This window comes from Pogona vitticeps, chromosome 2 (genome assembly GCF_051106095.1).
Source record: "Pogona vitticeps strain Pit_001003342236 chromosome 2, PviZW2.1, whole genome shotgun sequence".
Classification (NCBI taxonomy): Eukaryota; Metazoa; Chordata; class Lepidosauria; order Squamata; family Agamidae; genus Pogona; species Pogona vitticeps.
In genome coordinates this window covers 19083781-19107160 of record NC_135784.1, presented here as the reverse complement: position 1 = coordinate 19107160, position 23380 = coordinate 19083781, and the positions used below count along the sequence as shown (strand labels likewise).

Here is a 23380-nt window from a genome sequence, read left to right as displayed (position 1 = left end):
AAGAAGTATATTTTGGTTCCTGAAAGCTCACAAGGAACGAAATGTGCTATTCTTTTATGTGCCACAAAATGTTGTTATTTTTCCCTCTTTAATTTTGCCATAATATCTACAGACAAACCTAAGAATTCCAAGAAAAACTACTTATTTTCTTTAATGGTCACCTGATACCACTGTTCCATTCTTTCAGAATTCAGGTGAAGGCCTGTTTTTATTATGAGTTAAGAACTGTATTAGCGCCTTTGCATCTTGTTCTTTTACCCTGCCCTGATTTTGTTTTAGTTTAACATGCTACAGGATGATGTTATTGTTTTTTTTTTTTTGCACAACCCCTATAAGAACAAATCTGGCCATGTGGCAGCATGGAGTATAGCAACCAGTCAGGGCAAGAAAGGCCAGGATGGTTGTTGACTTCATTGTTTATAGAGACTGCTCCAAAATTAACTGGCAAGTCACAGATCAGAGCATTCACAAAAGTGAGGTTTGTGACAACTGCCTGACACACTTGTACAAACTGCTCTTTTTTGTTTTTTTGTTGACTAGGAACTATGTGGTTGGCACTCCAGCATATTTAGAGCAGCCTTCCCCTCCCTGTCAGTTTCTTAAATACGGCATCTAAGAGCCTGTGTAACTACATATTCTACATTAGTGTACTAGAAACAACAGAGATTAGCATCAGCCAGAGAAAGAGAGTCTTACCAAGAGAGGATAACATTCGCCAGTTCTCCTCCATGACTTCCTTGTGCAGGGCCCTCTGGTCAGGATCCAGCAATGCCCACTCCTCCTGGGTGAAGGACACAGCTAACTCCTCATAAGTCAGTAGACCCTAAATAAAAGAGGAAACAGGGCTCCCTCGTAGGATTCATAAAGATAATCTCTTAAAGAGAAGTGCCTGACTTTTATAAGGTAGGTTTTAACTATTATTAATGGCCTTCACAGCCTTTCTTTTAGAGGACAAGTTTACCAAGGGCTTCTAGTCATCTCAGCTATGTGGTCACTCCAAAAAAGAAAGGCCTCTGAATCCCAGTTGTTGGGAAACAAAGGAGGGAGGGAAAGGGCCATGGGTGGCCTGCCTGACTTGGATCTTCCAAGAGAGGTATCTAAGATGTCTCTGTGAGAAACAAGATGTCAAACTAGGTCGGCCTTTGCTCTCACCCAGCATGACTCCTCTTACAGTCTTAGCTCCCCCACAAGAAAACAGAGGCTATTCAGAATGTGCTCCTTCATGGATTGCTGCCTTGCCGTGGCGAAGGGGCTTGAGTAACTCAGAGAAGCTATGGGCTATGCCGTGCAGGGACACCCAAGACGGACAGGACATAGTGGAGAGTTCCGACTAAACGCAATCCACCTGGAGTAGGAAATGGCAAGCCACTCCAGTATCTTTGCCAAGAACGCCCCATGATCAGAAACAAAAGGCTAAAAGATATGATGCTGGAAGATGGGCCCCTCAGGTCGGAAGGCGTCCAACATGCTACTGAGGAAGAGTGGAGGACAAGTACAAGTAGCTCCAGAGCTAATGAAGTGGTTGGGCCAAAGCCGAAAGGACGCTCAGCTGTGGACGTGCCTGGAAGTGAAAGGAAAGTCCAATGCTGTAAAGAAAAATACTGCATAGGAACCTGGAATGTAAGATCTATGAACCTTGGGAAGCTGGAGGTGGTCAAACAGGAGATGGCAAGAATAAACATCGACATCCTGGGCATCAGTGAACTAAAATGGACAGGAATGGGCGAATTCAGCTCAGATGATTATCATATCTACTACTGTGGGCAAGAATCCCGTAGAAGGAATGGAGTAGCCCTCATAGTCAACAAAAGAGTGGGAAAAGCTGTAATGGGATACAATCTCAAAAATGATAGAATGATGTCAATACGAATCCAAGGCAGACCATTCAACATCACAATAATCCAAGTTTATGCACCAACCAGCATTGCTGAGGAGACTGAAATTGAACAATTCTATGAAGATTTACAACACCTTCTAGAACTGACACCAAAGAAAGATGTTCTTCTCATTCTAGGGGACTGGAATGCTAAAGTAGGGAGCCAAGAGATAAAAGGAACAACAGGGAAGTTTGGCCTTGGAGTTCAGAACGAAGCAGGACAAAGGCTAATAGAGTTTTGTCAAGAGAATAAGCTGGTCATCACAAACACTCTTTTCCAACAACACAAGAGGCGACTCTATACATGGAAATCACCAGATGGGCAATATCGAAATCAGATTGATTATATTCTCTGCAGCCAAAGATGGAGAAGCTCTATACAGTCAGCAAAAACAAGACCTGGAGCTGACTGCGGCTCTGATCATCAGCTTCTCATAGCAAAATTCAAGCTTAGACTGAAGAGAGTAGGAAAAACCACTGGGCCACTCAGGTACAATCTAAACCAAATCCCTTATGAATACACAGTGGAAGTAAAGAACAGATTTAAGGAACTAGATTTGGTGGACAGAGTGCCTGAAGAACTTTGGATAGAGGCTCGTAACATTGTCCAGGAGGCAGCAACGAAAACCATCCCAAAGAAAAGGAAATGCAAGAAAGCAAAGTGGCTGTCCAACGAGGCCTTAGAAATAGCAGAGAGGAGAAGGGAAGCAAAATGCAAGGGAGATAGGGAAAGTTACAGAAAATTGAATGCAGACTTCCAAAGAATAGCAAGGAGAGACAAGAGGGCCTTCTTAAATGAACAATGCAAAGAAATAGAGGAAGATAACAGAAAAGGAAAGACCAGAGATCTGTTCAGGAAAATTGGAGATATTAGAGGAACATTTTGCGCAAAGATGAACATGATAAAAGACAAAAATGGGAGGGACCTAACAGAAGCAGAAGACGTCAAGAAGAGGTGGCAAGAATACACAGAGGAATTATATCAGAAAGATTTGGATATCCCGGACAACCCAGACAATGTAGTTGCTGACCTTGAGCCAGACATCCTGGAGAGTGAAGTCAAGTGGGCCTTAGAAAGCCTGGCTAACAACAAGGCCAGTGGAGGTGATGGCATTCCAATTGAACTATTTAAAATCTTGAAAGATGATGCTGTTAAGGTGCTACATTCAATATGCCAGCAAGTTTGGAAAACTCAACAGTGGCCAAAGGATTGGAAAAGATCAGTCTACATCCCAATCCCAAAGAAGGGAAGTGCCAAAGAATGCTCCAACTACCGCACAATTGCACTCATTTCACACGCTAGCAAGGTTATGCTCAAAATCCTCCAAGGTAGGCTTCAGCAGTATGTGGACCGAGAACTCCCAGAAGTACAAGCTGGATTCCGAAGAGGCAGAGGAACTCGAGACCAAATTGCTAACTTGTGCTGGATTATGGAGAAAGCCAGAGAGTTCCAGAAAAATATCTACTTCTGCTTCATTGACTATGCGAAAGCCTTTTACTGTGTGGACCACAGCAAACTATGGCAAGTTCTTAAAGAAATGGGAGTGCCTGACCACTTTATCTGTCTCCTGAGAAACCTATATGTGGGACAGGAAGCAACAGTCAGAACTGGTCATGGAACAACTGAGTGGTTCAAAATTGGGAAAGGAGTACGGCAAGGCTGTATACTGTCCCCCAGCTTATTTAACTTGTATGCAGAATACATCATGAGGAAGGCTGGACTGGAAGAAGCCCAAGCCGGAATTAAGATTGCCGGAAGAAATATCAACAACCTCCGATATGCAGATGATACCACTCTGATGGCAGAAAGTGAGGAGGAATTGAAGAACCTTGTAATGAGAGTGAAAGAGGAGAGTGCAAAAAACGGTCTGAAACTCAACATCAAAAAAACTAAGATCATGGCCACTGGTCCCATCACCTCCTGGGAAATAGAAGGGGAAGATATGGAGGCAGGGTCAAATTTTATTTTCCTGGGCTCCATGATCACTGCAGATGGAGACAGCAGCCCCGAAATTAAAAGACGCCTTCTTCTTGGGAGGAAAGCGATGACAAATCTTGACAGCATCTTGAAAAGCAGAGACATCACCTTGCCAACAAAAGCCCGAATAGTCAAAGCTATGGTTTTTCCTGTCGTGATGTATGGAAGTGAGAGCTGGACCATAAAGAAAGCAGACCGCCGAAGAATTGATGCCTTTGAATTGTGGTGCTGGAGGAGGCTCTTGAGAGTCCCCTGGACTGCAAGGAGAACAAACCTATCAGTTCTAAAGGAAATCAACCCTGAGTGCTCACTGGAAGGACAGATTCTAAAGCTGAGGCTCCAGTACTTTGGCCATCTCATGAGAAGAAAAGAGTCCTTGGAAAAAACCCTGATGTTAGGAAGGTGTGACGGCAATAGGAGAAGGGGACGACCGAGGATGAGATGGGTGGACAGTGTTTGTGAAGCAACCAACATGAAATTGACACAACTCCGGGAGGCAGTAGAAGACAGGAGGGCCTGGCGTGCTCTGGTCCATGGGGTCACGAAGAGTCGGACACGACTAAACGACTAAACACACACATTCAGAATGTGAGGATAGGGAGAATAAAATCATCGCTTCTGTCCCCATATTCATTTCTGAAAAACCTCACACAACTCAAAGATCTTGGGCCATTCTTCAAAACAGAAGAGAACCCATTCTTCCCCTTTTGCAACAACCAGATAGACCATAATAAGTGCTATACCCTGCACGGACAACACACCATGGCATACCAGCAGGCTATATAAGTGTGGAAGAGGAGAAGCCTTTCATGAAAAAGGAAAGGCCAGCCTCATTCAGAAATCAAGTGGGTGAATACACAGGGATTCATATACCTAAGGGTTTTTTTTTAATCGCCTTGTCCATACCTGATCTGGTTCTACTCCACCACAAGGAACAGATGAAGAAATACCTGCTGCTGGCATCCTTATGGACTCTGCAGGGGAGACAAAAGGAGTGTGAAGCCAGTCACATCAGCTTCTTTCAGGCTAAGATCAAAATCCTAGAAATGCCGCCTTAAAACTAAATCACGGAGCACAAGTGGATTCACATTCATGTAAAAAGCACTGATTTCCTAAGTGAAAAGGGTATTAATTCAGATTACGTCCAGTTTTTTTAAAGGACAGTTCAAAAAGGCCCCTGTTGTTAGTTATCTTACTAAATCATCACGCCATGCAACTTAGCAAGTTTGCATTTTTGTGTTTCTGATCTCTGTATTTCCAAGATACTTTCTAAAGTTGTAGGGTGGAATGCAACATTCTCAATTCTCACAGTATTCTAACATACACTTTTAGCTGCTCTAAAACATGGATGGGAGTTTTAAAATACAATTAAAGACAATGAGTTACAAATGAGAAAAGATGAATTTGTCACTTATATTAATTCAGAATATCACCAGTTTTTTTAATCCAGTTCAGAAAACCTCTTGTCATTGGTAGTCGTGCTATTAAATCATCATGCCACCAGCAGGAATCTACCAACTCCTGGATAACTCAGCGGTTTAGATTGAAAGTTCAATTCCCCACTGTGTCTCCTTTAAAAGGAGGATGTAATGATTCATAGGGTTCCTTCCAGCTCTAGACTACTAAAATTATTATTATTTATTAAATGCTCCCACAATTAATTGTCAGAATGAAAACCCCAATCAGAGCTGCACCTCTCTGGAATCTACTAGCACAGTCTGAGAAACGTCACTCTTCAGACACTGATGATTCTCAGCATGATTGCAACATTTGCAAAGTTGGCTACAATGATGGGAGTTGGAGTATGGAGAGTAGGAGGTTACTCAGTCTGGCATTAGGGATTTCACAGTGGCTAGTGTGAATTAGGATATCACTCCAACATGGAAGAGTTATTAACCCCCACCTTAGAACCACAGACATGGAGAGGATCCTATAAGATCATCCAGTCCAGCCCCTCTCCAGGAGGCACAGTGAGGAACTGAACTCCCAAACTCTGGCTCCACAGCCAGAGACCTAAGCCACTGAGCTATCCAGCAGTTCACTTGTTGCCGTCATTGCTACTAGTCATTATTGCATCAGGAACAAGAGAGATTAGCATCCGATGGGGAAAGAGTGTGCCTTACCGAGAGAAGACACCGTTTGCCAGTTCTCCTCCATGACTTCCAGGTGGAGGGCCCTCTGGTTAGGATCTAGCAGCGTCCACTCCTCCTGGGTGAAGGACACGGCCACCTCCTCAAAGGCCACTGGACTCTAAATAAGAGAAGAAACCAGGCCCTCCTCAGAGATTTAAGATAACCTCCTAAATTCAAAAGAACAAGGAAAGAGAGGTGGCTGCATTTTATATTGTAGGTTTTAACTTTAATGAAAGTCCTTCACAGCCTTCTTATCGGAGGTCAGGTTTATCAAGGGCTACTAGTCATCTTGGCTAGATGCTTCCTCCAGGAAGAGAGGTCTCCGAATCCCGGTTCCTGGGGAACAATGGGGGAGAGAAAAGGCTACTAGTGCCTTCAGGAGCTTCCTGGAGGCATCTAGGGAGCTTCTGTGAGATATAGGATGTCAAACTAGATTGGCCTTTGGTCTGATCCAGCAAGGGTCCCCTTATACTCTTCATTCTTCCACAAGAAAACAGAGGGAGGGAAAACTTTGAAGAACAAGGGAATAAGGAGAGGAGAGGAAAGTAATTCTTGCTATCCCCATTCATGGAATATCTTGTGGGCTTTTAAATTACAAACTTTTTTTAAAAAATGTGGATGATGGTAAATAAAACATGGGGGAAACATGAGTATTCCTCAAGAAGGAAAAATGGGGTGTGATGCCAAAATATCTGGGATCCACTGTGTTAGGTTATGGGGCAGTGGATCGGGTGATCCCCATTCTGGTCCATGCTGAACCAACTGGGTGACAGAGAACCATTTAAGTGTCTCTCAGCCTGACCAACCTCAGAGAGTAGTTGTGAGGTGAGGTAATAAGGAAGAACAGGTATGAGCACCTCAGAAGAAATTTGGAATATGAATATAACAGACAAACAAATAAGTACCAATCATTCAAGCATGGGAGGATAAATGTGGATTTGCATCAGGATCTCTCCTATCCTATTTTATTTTACACTTGATCCATTTCAGATGGGTGTAGACACAACTCTTTGTATTTGACCTCCTGGACAGAAATGGAGGAACTGGTTGCTCTATAAAAAAATCTTGAAAAATGAAAAATCAAAATGCAGGTTGGAAGTATGGAAAGAGCTAAAGAATTGTGCCTCTGTGCCCTCATCTCCAAATAATTGGAAGGAAAATATTCAAAGACCTTCCTTTCATTTCACATAGGGAAAAACAAACACCTTCCTAGCATTAATCCTTGTCTATCAAGTTGACACCTCAACACCTTCACTGGATCTCTCATCACTGGGGACTCTGTTTGGCATCGAACTGACATTTCTCGGCCATGGGAAAATCAGGCTGAACTTCTACAAAGAGATTTCTCATCTGAGGATCCATGATATGGAAGAAGACAGAAAAGATAGAGGCAAAGAGCTCAGTGATGAGGCAAGAACGTGGGGGATAAGGGACCTCATCCTCAAATTTCCTCAAGAAATTTTCCTATCTCTTAAGAGTAGCTGTGGGCAAACGTAATTGTGAACCATCCCTCCCTGACAGGATAATGTGCAAATAGTAGAAGCAAACCTGCTGTTTCCTTAGAAAACTAGGTACACAAGCAGGACACACCTTGTTTTAAAGTGCAAAGAGGCCTCCCACATGTCAAGGATAGTCACTCTTTCGGTTTCAAAACATGATGCACTCAGCCCATGCATCTAGATTTCAAGGACAATATGTGATCGGTGGAGCGATGCAAGCAGAACAGCCACAAAACTGACAGTGAGAAGGGAAGGAGTGGCCACCGACTGTCCATTTCACACTCTGAGCGCCCAGAATTAATAGATCATCACCTTCTGCTGCTGCTGCTTTTTCTCTTCTGCCTGACACAGGGTTAGGAAACGTTCCGCCTGGGAAGCGGTTTCTGTTCCACTTTCTCTCATCCAGTGCATCATCTTTAGGGGGAGGGTGGTCGAGACCTGCCCCAGAATCATGAAGTCTGGGATCTCAGCTTTTCTGTCTGTACCCAATTATGCCTCCAACAGAGTCCTGGAGCCACTTTCCTCCCTCTGGGCAAAGACTGTCTTCACAGGCCATGCAACTGAAACTCTGCAAACCCAAGACATTCCCATGTTAGCATAGATAAGACAAAAAAATACAACACAATAGCAACCAACCCAGCTTCATCTCCAAAAGGAAAGGCGGGAGAATCCCAAGGCTGAGGTGGGAGACAGGCATGTAGGGCCATGACAGCCACCAATCCATGTGCTTGGGACTATCAAGAGACTGGGAAGAGGAAGCCTCTCCCCCTCCCTAATTGAAACTACAATGGTGCCTCGCTAGACGATAATACGTTCCACTGAAATTGCTGTTTAGCGAAATAATCGTCTAGAGAAAAGCATGATATGGAAGGTTTTTTATTACATCGTTTGGACAGAGACAGGAATGTGGGGAAGTGCAGAGGAGGAGGATTGTGCGTGTTTGTTAGAGAGAGCTGGTGCACAAACTCAGAGATTATAACACGTCATAGCTCTTTGGAGCTGGAATATCTGTCTGTTAAATGCAGACCTTTTTACCTTTTTACCTTTTTACTCAGCACTGGCACTCCACAAGGCTGTGTCCTTAGTCCACTACTGTTCTCCATTTATTCATCGGATTGCACCAATAACCATCCCAGTAATAGGATTATCAAATTTGCAGACGATACTACACTAGTAGGACTTATCTCTGGGGATGATGAGTCTGCGTATCGGGACGAGGTATTACAGCTATCCCGCTGGTGCAAAAAAAACAATCTTTTATTTAACATCCAAAAAACCAAGGAATTCATAGTGGACTATAGGAAAAAAAAGAGCAGACATTCAGCCACTGTATATAGATGGAGTTTGTGTGGAACAGGTGGTTGAATGTAAATTTCTTGGGACTATCATAACAAATGACCTGACTTGGAGTGCAAACACCGCTGCGTTAATCAGGAAGGCACAACAACGGTTGTATTTTCTAAGGATTCTTAGAAAGCAACAATTGACTGAGAGTTTGTTAATCACCTTCTATCGGAGTTCGATTGAGAGCATATTATCCTACTGTCTCTGTGTATGGTTCACGAGCTGCACAGTGGCAGAGAAAAAGGCAATTCAAAGGGTGATTAAGACGGCCCAAAATATCATTGGCTGTTCACTCCCCTCTTTGGAAGAATTGTATAAGAACAGATGTAAGAGGAAGATATCTAACATACTGAAAGACTCCTCTCATCCGGGATATCAGCTCTTTAAACTATTACCATCAGGAAGGAGATTCAGGGTATTGAAAGCAAGGACAAGCAGATTCAAGAACAGTTTTTACCCAAGTGCAGTATTGAGTTTAAATGTGGGGCCATAGGTTTTTGGTGGATTTTAATTGCTGAGAGAAAACGGGGTATCTATATTTGGATGGTGAAAGTTGTGTATATTTTAACTTTTTTTGTAGTGTTGTCCAGTTTTACCTTGGGGAAGAGCACCTCATTTCGTTGCACCCACTTGTGAGCGCAATGACAAATAAATTTCTTATGTCTTATGTCTTATGTCTTATTTCCCCACTGGAATGCATTGAAACCTGTTTAATATATTCCAATGGGGAAGAATCGTCGTTGTCTAGCGAAGATCGGCCATAGGAAAGCCGCTTTGCGAACCACTGATCAGCTGTTAAACAGCTGTCTTGCGAAGCTTAGGTCCTGAAAACATCCGTTTTGCGAGTGTGGAAGGAGCTGTCAAAATTGTTGTCTAGCAAAAATTGATTTGCGAAGCAGTAACCAAACACTGTCCAGCGAAATTCCCCCATAGGAATCACTGTTTTACAAATCACTATAGCGATCGCAAAAAGTCAATATCTAGCGAAAAAGCTATCATTTAGAGTAACTGTCTAGCAAGGCACCACTGTATTCAAATCCATTCTCCACCCAAAGCCCCCCATTCATAAGCCTTCTCCACAAGTTTTTTTAATGCTTTGTTACCTTAAAAGTAAGCGTCCATTGCGCGTCTTTCTCAGTGGATGAGATCTTCGTGAAAGCGTAATTTTCCTTTCCAAAGTCTAGGCATCAATTTAACACTGTGTGTATATTCTTAAGATTTCCACATTTTTTTCTCCTAATAAAATCTCCCAGTTCCAACCGTGGAGGAGGGAAGGCTGGCTCTAACAGAGGGCAGCAGTGTAAGCTGTGCAGGCCCAAGAAGAGAAAAGCTGGGGGGGGGGGGGCTCAGGAAGGAAGTATGGGGACCATCAGGGCTGACCCTCTCCCTTCTGCCGCCCGAGACAGTCCCTTCAGGATCTTAATTTTTCCTAAGGTTAGGAAAGGGCCTGGAATTTAGCACTGGCATGGCCGAGTTTGCTCAACAAAATCATCTGCAAATATTTCCAAGCATTTCAAAGGACTCAAAGGGGGGGGGGGGTTCCTGCCCAGAAATTACTCTGTTGTTTCTTCTCTTCCCCAATTCTTATTCTTAACCTTCCGAAGTTTTCCTTTCCCAGCAAGATCTCTAAAACAAATAATACTCACCTGCCCACACCTCTATGTCTGGCTTCAAAGAGAGCGACTGTTGTGTTCAAAGCCTCCCATTTAAAGTTGCCAGCTTTTACTCCAGGCACGGGGAGGGAGGACGCATGCGCCCATTGCTTTTTTTCTTTAAAGTGTAAACTTCTTTTTCCCTTTCCTATCACGTGACTGAAGCCGAGCCAGGCTCCTGGCAGAGAGAGCACAGACTCGACCAATCGCCGCTCGGAGCGCCTGGATGGGAGAGTCTGGGTCTCTCTGCCTCTTTGAGTCAGTGGAACAGGGGAAGGAGTGCAACGCTCATCTCCTTCCCCCGTGCCAACGCAGCCTGGCCTCTTCGCGTTCCCCCCCCAGCTCAGGAGGTGCAGCCGTTGCCACCACCGCCCTTCTCTTTCCGAGGGGGGGGGGTCTGGTCAGTGTTTAGGGGGAGAAAGGAAGGGAAGGGGGCGGAGGGCGGGAAAGGGGCTCGGAGGGACCTTGAACTTTCCATTGGGAATGGCTGGGAATCCTAGCAGAGAGACGCTTAGAGCCCTTTTCTGTAAAACCCTCATCAGGGATCTCCGTTCATTCATTCATTCATTCATTCATTCATTCATTCATTCATTCATTCATTCATTCATTCTTCCTTCCTTTTTCACTCCGTTGCACTAAGAGGGGGATCCGGAGGAAAGCCATGAGAACCACGTCGGTGAAAGGAAAAGTTCCAGCATTCAAATAAACGTGGTATATTTATGCCGTCAAGTGACATCGACTTATAGCCATCCTACTGGGTGGGGTTTGGTTTTTTTTTGCCCCCCAAATTTGTGATACGTCCCGAAGAGTGACTGGTCATTGCCAACCCCTAATAAGTATATTCATGGCAGAGATAACAAATATCTCTGCTAGAGTCCTCAGAAAGGCAGAAAATGGAACAGACCCTTTGGAGGGACTTGCATGTCTCCTTCTGGGGAGAAAATCAGGCAAGAGGGCGGAGGGATATTGAAATGCTGGATAGCTCAGGGATTTGGGTCTTTGCCTGCAGATCCGAAGGATGGGAGTTTGATTCCCTTCTGGGTCTCCTTAAGAAGGGCTGGGCTCGCTCATCCATAAGGTACCTAACAGTTACTGTATGCAGTTCTAAGATTAATAAGCCATGACTTCATCTTGTTCTCTAGACATTTACTGGGGACAATAAGGCTGGAAACCTCAGAAGTTATACTATTACTATATTTCAAAAAGAGTCACTGTTGGAGTTTTCTTGAAAATTGAAAGGCAAAAAAAACCCAGATTGGCTTGGAAATGGAGAGGAAGGTTCTGAGGCTGAGCTCTCTCCCTCTGAAAGATGATCCTACCCTCGTCTCCACTAATTGCTAACTTTCCACCTATTTCCATCTGCAAAACAAAAAAGGAAGAGTGAGGTTCTGGCAGTGATCTGTCCTAGGAAGGAGAATTAAAACCATGGAAGGGAAGAAGATCATATTAAAGAGGACATCCTTAGGTTCAATACACAGATATGCACAACTGCTAGTGCCCTTCCTACCTTGAATATTCTTGTCTTTGTTATAGGAAGAAGCCTGTAACTGTCATTGATGTGGTTCTTCACCAGTTACAATCGTTCCTGCTGATTTCCCATCAAGAAACAAACTGGCAGGAGAAAAGTGACTGGAAAACTTGAGATTTAAAAAAATGGAAGAGCCAGAATCCACTCACGTTGAAGTCTTCCTCCAAACCAAATCGTGTTGAAGCAGGCTTCTTCCAAATCAGCCTGGGAGCAGCGGGGCCATCCGGGAGGTAACGATGCAAAATGATCTGAGCAGAGGCACGGATTGTTCAGATGTGGTTCGCCTGCGCTTCAGGAGGTTTTCCTACCAGGATGGCAAAGGGCCCCGGGAGGTTTGCAGCCGACTCCACGCGCTTTGTCATCAGTGGCTCAAACCTGAAAGGCATACAAAGATTCAGATCGTGGACCTGGTGATCCTGGAGCAGTTCCTGGCTCTCCTGCCCCCAGAGATGGAGAGCTGGGTCCGAGAGTGTGGGGCAGAGTCCACTTCCCAGGCAGTGGCCCTGGCTGAGGGTTTCCTCCTGAGCCAGGCAGAGGAGGAGAAGAATCAGGAAGCAGAGCAGGTGAGAGACTGTTTCACTGCCTTTCACACCGATAATTCCGGGGGGCAGTAAATGTGTGGGTTGCCAAAAAATATCCCCACCAGCTCCCCAGGTAGAATTTCCAAATCATGTCAGCCAGGGTGAGGTGCTGATGGATTTGGTGGAAGGAGGGAGGGAGGGCCTGCTGCAGAGACGTCCAGAGGTGTGATCCTGGCCTCATAACAGTAGACGATTCGTATTTTTAGCTACTCAAACTGCTCTTTCTCAATCTATTCTTCTTTCAGATGAAGAGAATGTCAGGCAAGGCAGCTGGTGGATTTCCTGAGACAGAGGAAGCTGAACAGAAGGACTTTTTATTGAAGGGTGACGGAAGAGCCACTGCCCTGGGTAAAGACCAGCGCGGTCTCCCTTCAGCCTAGCCACTTTTTTAAAACTTGCGTTCAACCTGCCTGAAGTTCCTGGTCTCCTTAAAGGAGCTACTGGAAGCTCTGTTCCGAGAGCAGTTGCTTTTCCTCTAACCTTTGCTAGTTTAGATTAGAGAGGGGAGGTTCGCATTTGACTCCGATGGGAGACGAATGCAAAGCTCGCCATCACAGGCAGCCCGTCCAATTGGACCTCCCCCCCCCCCGAACCGGACTATCACTTACTAGTTGCTGCCTAGCATGTGCAGCTGTTACTGTTCTTGCCACGCCAATTGTAGAAATAGCCTGGCTGCGGCTTCTCCGCCTTCCTAGGCTGCTGACAAATCTGGCGAGGAGGTGGGATGACAAGCGTCCTTGCTCATCTGCCGATTGGTCAACAGCGCAGGGAAGCGGGGAAGCTACTTCTGAGACTGGCGCAGCACGAAGGATGACCGCTGCTGTGCCGTAAGTGGTAAGTGGACGCCCGGTTTGCGGGAGAGGTTCCAGTCGGACTGGCCACCTGTGGCGTCTTCATCTCTCTCAGGAGACAACCATGCAAAGTTCTCATCCCTACATTAGATCTAGCCCTGTTTCTCTGGGAAAAGTATGGAAAATCCTTCTGCCCGCTTCAGTGTGATTAATATGTGCATAACTGATTGTTTCCTTTCTGTAACCTCTGTCTCTCATTATATTATTTATTTAATTTATGAGTATCTCTAGTGACTGGTGTTTTGATCCAGAGATAGATTTGCCAAGCGCTAGGTATCTGCAGAGTCAGAGTTTGGGATTTTGATTCCCCACATTGTGTGCCAGACAGAGAACCCACCTATGTAGCCTTGGGCAAGTTGCAGAGTCCCAGGATGTGGCCAGAAGAAGAGACGGTTAAATCACGTCTGTGTCTATTTTATACTCAGAGAGCACTGGAAGATTTGATAGCATATAATCATTGCTATCAGTCCTAAAGTATCTCCCTTATTTCCTTGGCTTCCCTCACAGGTGATGAAAGGAGCCCACGTCCTTCTTCGAGACCTTCCCCTGATGGAGTGGAAATGACCGCCCTAAATCCAGATCCGGTAGGAAAAGATAATCATACCGTCATAGAATAATGGAGTTGGACCATTTGAGTCCCACCCGCTTGACCTTGAGAGACCTCGAGGGAGGGTGGGAAGGTTCTCTTGGTCTCCTGGGTCTGAAATCATTATAAGGCTCTTGGCTTGTTCAGATCGAGGCTCATGTCGTCCAGAATCCTGCTTCCCTCAGAGTCGAAGCAGATGTCTTTGGGGAGCTCATATCCAAGACGTCAGGAAATTCACTCTCTTCTGCTGTTTCTCTGCAGCGACCCTGTATCCCAGTGTGCATTGCCTGTGATCGTACAGATGCCATTGGGAAGCATCATTCCCTGTCACTGTTCGTTGTCTTAGTCTATTACTCTATATGATGAGGGCTTTTAGTCTTCCTTTTAGGCCTTTTTAAACTCAGAGGTCACGCGCAAGAGCACCAGGAGCAGGACTGGAGCATCCTGAGCCAGGGAGTCCTCTTTCAGGCTGTCCATCAAAGGAGAAGTGATTAGAAGGGAGGAGGAAAGAAGCAAACACACCACTGGTTCTCTCAAATCACATTGTTCTTTTCTCAGAACTAGGAATAGTTCCTGAAGTGGGAAGAAATGAGGATGTCGTTGTGATGATCGCCCACGTCACTCAGGCTATTCTTATTCATGAGCTGATTTGCATAAACCTATGAGAGGACTGGAGAGGCGGAGTCAGCAGCTGCATGGGGATTGGCAGGAGAGAGAAACTGAGGTAGAGATTGGGATGAGGTCTATATAGAGTTAGGAGTGGTTAGTTAGAGAGAGAGAGAGGGAACAGATACAGAGTGATAAGGCTGGTTAAGAAAATAGGTAGATAATGATATGACAAGACAAAAGTATGTATAGTGCTGCCTCGACTTACAGACGTACTGACTTACAAAAAATTCGACTTAGAAAAAGCTCCGGCCACAAAATTTTGTATCAACTTGCGGCCGGAACTTTGACATACAGACAAAAAAGGGGAAGGAGAAAAGGGCGGGAAATTCAAGCAGTTGGCGAAGAGGCTGCTTCTTTGTAGCTCTTTCACCCCAATGGTTAGGAAAAGGGAGGCTCAGCTTCCCAGGCTTCCACCGCTGCTGCCACCACCGCTGAGAGGCGAGTCACCGGATCATCCCAGTTGGGCTCAGCCTCCTGGGCTTCCAGAGCCGCAGCAACCGCCGCCGCCAGAGGCCTCACTGGCTTCCCCGCCGCAGTTGGAGGCTTTCCGGGCTTCTCTGCTACCGTGACCACCACCGCCGGAGGCCTAGCCAGCTCCCCCGCCACTGTTGGAGGCTTTCCAGGCTTTTCCGCCGCCATGACCGCTGCCACCAGAGGCCTCCCTGGCTTCGCCACCGCCGTTGGACGCGTCCCCGGCTTTCCTGCTGCCGTTGGAGGCCTCCTCGGCTTCTCCGCCGCCGCGTGGCTTCTCTGCCGCCGAAACCGCCATCGGCAGCAGCCCTTCAGGCAGCAGGGGAGAAAGGCCAGATGGGCTCCCAGAGGGTTTCGGTGGCGGAGAAGCCCCGTAGCAGTGGAGAAAGGCAGCAGGGAAGCCAGGGAGGCTTCAGAGGCTTCAGACTGGTAAAGTGCTGCTTTTTCTTTTTAGAAAAGTTGTTCTGGGTGGGTTTTGGAGGGTAGGTTTGGGCTGGGGGGGGTTATGTTTCTGTGTTGTTTTGTTTTTTGGTGGGGGGGGGTTTCAGTCCCAGTGCGGGACTTGCTCCAATGTTTATTTTTGGATTTGTTTGTTTTTTGGTTTTGATTTTTTTTCTTCGGTGGAACAGATTAATCAGTTTTCAATGCATTCCTATGGGAAATGGTGCTTCGACTTATGAAAATTTCGAGTTACGGCCACCATTCCGATACGGATTAATTTCGTAAGTCGAGGCACCACTGTACTGAGAGAAGTGTTAATGATTTGCTTGTGTATGGTGTTTATCTGAAGAGCTTCTGTTATTATATCTGCTTCACTTTAATAATTATTTGTATTCACAAGACAAGTGCTCTGATATATGTCATTTGTATGTGGGTTAAAGTAATCCACTGGTGGCAGCGAAAGGAAAACGCGATGTGAGCCTTTGTGAGGGCAAAACACGCAGGTGCCACAAGGGTGAATGCCACAGTCGTGTTTCAGGCGAGCCCATGGGATGGCCCTCCTTCCAATCACTTCCTCTGTTGCTGCCTCAGGGAATAAGGAGTTCTGGGAAGACAGCATAGGGTTATGATGGAGCGGAAATATCCCTGCTTCTGTTATTTTTGCCCATCCTGAGATTGGAGAAAACACAGTAAGTGATTTTGATAATCCTTTGTCTGCCAACTTTCAGCATCATTGAATGAGTTCTGAGTTCAGGTATGAGGGAGAGAGCAATAAAAATCTCACCCTGCCCATCCGTTTTATGCTATACCTAATTTCATGCACTTCTGCCATGTTAATATCTTTTTTAAAGAAATCGATCAACTTAAATATTGTCATCATTCCACACAAGGAAGTTCCTCCAGGCACAAAATCTCTCTTCGTTTCCTTCACTTTTACAAAATAATTTTGGTGACGAGACTGGCACGCTCAATGTGGAATTACTAGCGGAAATTGGAATGAATCACAAAATGAATCATGATTTTCTTCAAAAATCATCAACTCATCAAAGATGTGTCACTATGTATTAATTCAATACGGAGAGCATTTTCCTGCAGCTGTTTCACACTTCTGCTCCGAGTTTTGACTCAGGCAGTATGTGCTGCTGTGTGCTTAGAGAGTGAGTGTTTTTTTTTTCCACAGTGACAGTAAAGCATTGCTTCTAATTTACATTTCTTTCATGATTTGAAAGACTGAGAATTTGGGGAGGGCTTTCTTAAGCTGGCTACATTTTAGTTCTCAGGGCAGCAACTGAATTCCTTTCCCACTCTCTTCCACATCTCGATTCGATGTGGCTTGTTTCTGCCACTGTGCCACCAAGGGATGGAAAAAACCTGCCTGCCTGCCTAAGTGTCGCACCTCGATAACCCAGGGAGAGGAAGAAGAAACCCACTCACCAGACAGTCACCTCACTGCTCAAACACCCCCAAAAGCCACATAAATTCTAAACATGCCTGATGGGAAACCAAACGACTTCAATGCCATCTGCCTCTGTGCCTGGCGGTAGACCAAAGTCCCTCCATGCCACCCACGTCTGTGCCTGGTTCAAAACTACGCCAGCTGCCTCTGTCACTTTCATGGGGGGACCCAATATGTGGGTATATAACTTGGACCTCTGAAACCCAAACTCCACAAAACCAGGAGGGCCTATATAAAAGAGTTGGGGGAGAAAAATCCCTTCAGTGTTGTTGTCTCTTCATGCATGGGGAGGCACTTTATAGTGTTTTAAAGGATAGATGAATCCATAAATCGATTCATCAGGAGAAACATCATAAATCTGTGATTCATCAACCTTGATTAATTATGAATCACAACAAATCACCATTTTTTCGATTTGTGCCCATTGCCACTTAATAACAGTTTTTTACAGTGCTCTTCCCCTATCAGTGATTTTCAGTTTCTTTTTTAATGCTCCTGCATGTGGAATTTCCTGTGACTGCCGTTGAGGGAGCTTGAGATTCTGCAGTGGAGCCCATCGTCCCCTTGACTATGTTGGACTACTTCTAACTCATATGTGAACAGTAACTGATTCCTTTTATCTAATTTCAGGTTCTAGTGACTTTTGAGGAGGTGGCCGTGCAATTCACAGAAGAGGAGCGGGCCCTGATGGATCCAGGCCAGAAGGCTCTGCACAGGGAGGTCATGGAGGAGAATTATGGGATGGTGTTCTCTCTGCGTAAGTGAAAATATAGGATATTGTAATGAGAGGGTCCACTGACCACTCCCACCGCTTCTAAACTTATTTGCCCCTTGAATCCTCTAGGGAAAAACCAAAAAAATTGCAAGGTTATCACATTGGATAAAAATACATATTTCTGAGGTTTTTTTATTTAGTATTTTCAGACAGAAGATAATCCCCAAGTGTGATCCTGTGCCCACAATTTATTTCTCCTGGATTATTCCATACCATTCCGAAACTAATTTCCATGGTTTATTGTCATGATTCAATACGGCCCCTGTTTATTTCACCAAACCAAGGAGCTTATGCTACGTGCCCCTCAGCTGCCACCAGTTGATTTCATCACCAATACCTGTTATTAATGATAGATGTCCAGACCGTATGTAATTTTAAAAGAACCAAATAGAAATTGTTTCTTGATACAGGTGTTGACAGAATAAGCAATGTTGTTAATTCTTAAACAAAAATTCTTCTTTATCCACCCTCCCCTGAGAGTGAGTTACTTTTAAAACACCAAGCACATGCTTGGCTAAATCTAAACCAATCAGACAAAGAGCAGGGATTTGGTCTAACTGTGCTATTTTCATATAACATACCATCCATTACAATTCATAGAAATAGTGGCTGTAGGAAGGGCCACCAACTCAGAACCTATCCCTTTAACGGAGACCTCATTTTCTATCATGTTTTCTTCATGGATTATGTCAGGATGGCAGTTATCTGAGAGCATGAATCTTTAAAGCTAAAATATTTTATGCCAGTGGTTCACAACCTTTTTGGGACCACAGGCTGGTTGGGGGTGCAGGCTTCGTGTGTGTGTGGGGGTATTGCGCTCGTGTGCATGAGCATGACACGCCTCTGCACAAACGTGACAATCCCCCTGTGAGCGTGACATGCTCCCCCAAGCATGACATGCCCACCGTGCGTGCGTGCAAGGGGGGCAGAGATCCATCTCTGCAGCCCAGTTCCGGGAAGCCCAAGGACCGGCACCTGGCCACGGACCGGGGGTCAGGGACCCATGTTTTATGCCATTGATACAAATATTTTCTACTGAGTTTTCTAGTAAAATAGGATTGTACTGGATTAGGAAACATTGTAACACTCATTTCGGGGAATGACTGGGCACTCTGCCAAGTCTATTTCCTTAGCAACCCTGCTGTGGTGGGAAGAAGCCTCAACTTCAACTGCCAATTGCTTTGCCTTTCTAGGCTCACTGGAATTTCCACCTTTATGCTGGTTAAAATCCCTAGTCTTTTGAGTGTCACACTGAGCCCAAATATGACCTTTCTCTTCACACGTATAACATTGTTAACTGGCCTTGGGTTCAAAATAAAGGGCCTTATTAACTTTTCCCTCAGAACTATTATGTTCCAGGGGACTATACTCTGAGAATGAGGAGTTTGCCTTAAAATTGCTTTCCTTAGCTTAGATTGAGGTAACTTTTGTTTTTATTTGATTTACTGTCATCCTGCACTTTCCTAGGAAATTTTACCTCAGAAAATCAAGCACCTCTCATCTCATTAATGTTAATTCTTAAACAAACATTCTTCTTTATCCACCCTCAACCACCATTCTCCCTCCCAAACTCCAAAATTCTCTCAACTCTCTAACACTCTAATTTTCCATCTCAAAACCCTATCTAAACCTTATCCATGTCTATCTAAACGCCTCCTCGTCCTGCTGAGTCTTATACATTGTACTCTGCCCGACCAGCACTCCTATTGGACTATGCAAATACAATATGAATATTCATGACCAGAGTGAACACCACACTTATTTTTCTTAAACTTAAATGTAGGACTTGCTAGTCCAAATGTAGGCGTTTGGCCTAAAGGACTTATACCCACTAGAGGAGCAGCCTTCCCCTCTTCTTCCTGCCTCAGGCAAAAATGGTAGCTCACTCCACTGGCTTCTTTCTCATTCTAATGGAGGTTACTGTCTGAAATTGATGGCATCTTCCTCTAAGATCATGTGTCTCTGTTTATATTTGCAGGCGACTGGAAAAAGAGTCATAAGAAGAATGAACAGAGGAGAGAAAAAATGAGAGAGAAACAAAAATGGAAAGAGAAATGTATTACCCCTCATGATGTAAGCCCAGGGACTGAAAAGTATCATACCACAAAGGGAAAAATTAAATTTCCCCAGGGGGAACGAAGTGCAACTAGAAGACCAAGGCTGAGCTTAGCTACAAGAATTTGTGAACGGAAGGCACAATTTCAGTGCACCGTATCTGGAAAGAATTTCAAGCAGCAGCTGCAACTCACTGAACATCAAAAAACCCACATGGGAGAGAAACCATATGAATGTTCAGGCTGTGGAAAGATCTTCAGTGATAGGGGTAACTTTGCTCGGCATGAGAGAATCCACACAGGAGAGAAACCGTATAAATGTTCAGAGTGTGAGAAATGCTTTACACGAAGGAATGAACTAGTCATCCATCAAAGAATCCACACAGGAGAGAAACCATACACATGCACAGATTGTGGAAAGAGCTTCAGATGGAAGAATAGCTTTGCTTTACATCAGAGAACCCATGAAGAAGAGAAACCGTACAAGTGCTCAGACTGTGGAAAGAGCTTCAAGTGGAGAAATAAACTCGTTACTCATCAAAGAATCCACACAGGAGAAAAACCCTATAAATGCTCAGAATGTGGAGAGAGCTTTGGTCGGAAGGATAACCTTACTACCCATCATAGAATCCATAGAGGAGAGAAACCGTATAAATGCTCAGACTGTGGAAAGAGTTTCAATAGGAAGGATCACCTTTCTAGCCATCAGAGAACCCACACAGGAGAGAAACCTTATAAATGCTCGGAATGTGAAAAAAGCTTCAGATGGTGGAATTGTTTTGCTTCACATCAAAGAATTCACACAGGAGAGAAGCCAGATAAATGCTTTTTTTGAACAAAATGGCTTGTTTTAGTAAAAAAAAAAAAGGGGGGGTAGTCTTCCAGAAGATGAGGTTTTCTGCTCATGGGCTTAAGGGAGAAATGTATGCAGTCCGTACTAGGGATAAGGGTTTGGATTCCACCCCCAAATTGCCCAGTGCGTTTCTACAGCTTGACTGCCTTCTCCATTTTCCCCTCTCTCCTAGCATTTTATGAATCTTGGACCCTGGGTTCACCGTCAGTCCTGGTCAACTTCCACCTGAGCACTCTGGAATAGCGACAGTTATGCAAAATTAAAGGCAATGAAGATACCAGTGATTATTCTGGGGCTTTTGTGCCTCCATAGCAAGCGGTGTGCTCATGAGGAAAGAACGGCTGTCAACCTAAAGCTGTCAAACCTACAGTTCAATGCATTTCAATGGGGGGAAAATTCACCAAAAATTAACAAAGACTCAGAACAAAGCCAAATTAAGTTAGCAAAAGTTTTACAAGGTGCACTAACGATTCCAAGCATTTTAAACAATTTTTGAACATTTTAAGACACTTTAAAAATAGCGAAAACGGACCTGTCAAAACCATTGAAATGCACTGAAACCTATTCAATGCATTCCAATGGGGGAACAGTGTTTCGCTTAGCGATGTTTCCTATGGCGATTTTCGCTTAAGGACGGTAATCCGTTCCCATTGGAACGGATTATCCGGTTTTCAATACATTCCTATGGGAAATGGTGTTTAGCTTAGCGATGTTTTCCCATAGTGATGTGTTTTTTTTTTGGAACCAGTTAACATCGCTAAGCGAGGCACCACTGTATTCTGCAGCATGAGATGACTATACCGGATGTCAGATTCCCTGGGGGATCAATTGTCTGCCCTATTGACAGGTCTACAGATTCAATCCTGCCATTTCCCAACAACATAACATCCAGCGACCTTGTCTCTTGGGGTAACTTCATGTTTTCTTTTGCTGCTGAATTGCTCGTTCAGAAAGGCTTGCTTATGTTCTATTTGCTTAAGTTCTGTCCAAGGGAAAAAGCCCTGTGTTATTAAACCTGCCTTAGCATGATCATTTCCCCCCATTAGAGTGCATTATACAGTGGTGCCTCGCATAACAAGCGCCCCGTTTAACAATAATCTGCATAGCAATGCGGATTTAGTGATGATTTACTTGTGCGAAAATCGCATTGCAATGTTTTCAGAACAGCTGATCGACGGTTCCAAAATGGCCACTGGGTGAAGAAAATGGTCACCTGCAGCGTTTTCGCGCGGTTTCCTCACTTACTGAGGCGGTGAAAATGGCGGCCGTATGGAGGATCTTCGCATAATGGTGAGTTTTCACCCCATAGGAATGCATTAAACAGGGTTAATGCGTTCCTATGGGGTTTTTTGCCCCGTATAGCAACGATTCCGGATAGCAACAATTTATCCAGAATGCATTATCGTCGCTATACGGGGCACCATTGTACACTCTTTTCTTTACGGTGCTCTGTCTGCTATGCATACATACCAGAGACCTCTGGGCTAGAGATGAGGCGGAAGTGTTCAGCACTTGAGTTTGTCTATCAACAGTCCTGCAAAAGTTAAATGCCTAAAATGTCAGCAATGGAAACAATGAGATGCCAAATCACATTCTTGTCTCTCTGGGTTTTAGATGTCCTTAACTGGCAGCCACTCTTCTCCCTCTCCTGTTCCTCGGATCTCTTTAGTGGAGAAGTGGTGGAGACTGAAGTGTAGGAGATAAAGCTTGTCATACTTTGTCCTGAATGGCAGAAGTTTTTGGCTATCTCTGGCAGTGTTCCAGCCAGATGTAATTCACAAAGAGGTTCCCAAAGAAAGTGCAAATATGTAGAGAAAGGTTTGTCACTTCTGCCAACAATGCTACTGTATGCTTGTAGACTGTTTGGATTATTGAAATTATTCAGTCTTACTCTGTGACTAACAGACCAAAGCCACTTTGCCCACCACCTGTATCCCTGCCTTGTTGCGTACCAGCTCGAAGAATGCGTGGGTGCTGTAAAATAATCACTCATGGATGCAAGAAAAACTTTTGCTTAAGTTCTTTGTTAATTCTTTCCAGCATGGCCGGGGAAAAGACTGTCTCTTTGTCTGTCTCTCTCAGCTTCTCTCCAGCATTCCTTTGTTTGCTGCTGCTTTCTTATCAGTTCTGGTCTCAGCCACCTGTCAGAGCGATTTATTGCCTTCATAAAACACCTACTTGCCTCAGATTATTTATTTATTTATTACAGCCTGTTACACAGCTTATACAGCTTCTAGGCATATATATATATATATATATACACGCCTACTAACCTACATCACACCATACAATAATAGAGGAAATGAGGAAATACTTCTTCCTGTTGCCTCCAGGACAGGCCCACATGACACATAGATATATGGAAAATTCTAAACAAAACTACATACAGTATTAAGCCCTCTTTTCTGCCTGCTGCAGAACCATTTCCCGACACTGCCTGGTCATGCGGCCATTTATGCCTCTGTCAGCCCTTCTGTCTCACTTTTTTGTCTGAGGAAGTGGACTTGATCCAAGAAGCTCATGTTAAAAGGGAGAACTTCTTTCATCTATTAATAGCTGCCTTAGGTCCCCTATGGGACAACAGACAGCATAGAAATAATATAAATAAAATAGGTGAAATAATTTCTCTTGTGG

At 44.6% G+C, this 23380-nt stretch overlaps 2 protein-coding genes across 3 annotated transcripts in view; one reads left to right on the top strand and one right to left on the bottom strand.

Annotated features, from left to right (window-relative positions):
* LOC110071008 (uncharacterized) overlaps nucleotides 1-10641 on the bottom strand; it is a 34346-nt gene extending 23705 nt beyond the window's left edge. The window contains exons 1-5 of one of the 2 annotated variants that reach the window (XM_078388079.1): nucleotides 10476-10641; nucleotides 7798-8053; nucleotides 5978-6104; nucleotides 4761-4828; nucleotides 697-823 (exon numbers count right to left, since the gene is read on the bottom strand). In XM_078388079.1, the coding sequence (XP_078244205.1) occupies nucleotides 697-823; nucleotides 4761-4828; nucleotides 5978-6104; nucleotides 7798-7938 (463 nt within the window). In that variant the 5' untranslated portion in view covers nucleotides 7939-8053; nucleotides 10476-10641. The remainder of the gene's footprint in view (nucleotides 1-696; nucleotides 824-4760; nucleotides 4829-5977; nucleotides 6105-7797; nucleotides 8054-10475) is intronic. The other variant, XM_072988267.2, reaches the window with a different exon arrangement.
* A 133-nt stretch (nucleotides 10642-10774) lies between these two features.
* The window catches only part of LOC110071009 (uncharacterized), a 38248-nt gene continuing 25642 nt past the window's right edge, over nucleotides 10775-23380 (top strand). The window contains 6 exon segments of the mRNA XM_078386815.1: nucleotides 10775-10881; nucleotides 12015-12572; nucleotides 12836-12938; nucleotides 13949-14025; nucleotides 17689-17821; nucleotides 19818-20722. Of these exon segments, the coding sequence (XP_078242941.1) occupies nucleotides 12246-12572; nucleotides 12836-12938; nucleotides 13949-14025; nucleotides 17689-17821; nucleotides 19818-20722 (1545 nt within the window). The 5' untranslated portion in view covers nucleotides 10775-10881; nucleotides 12015-12245.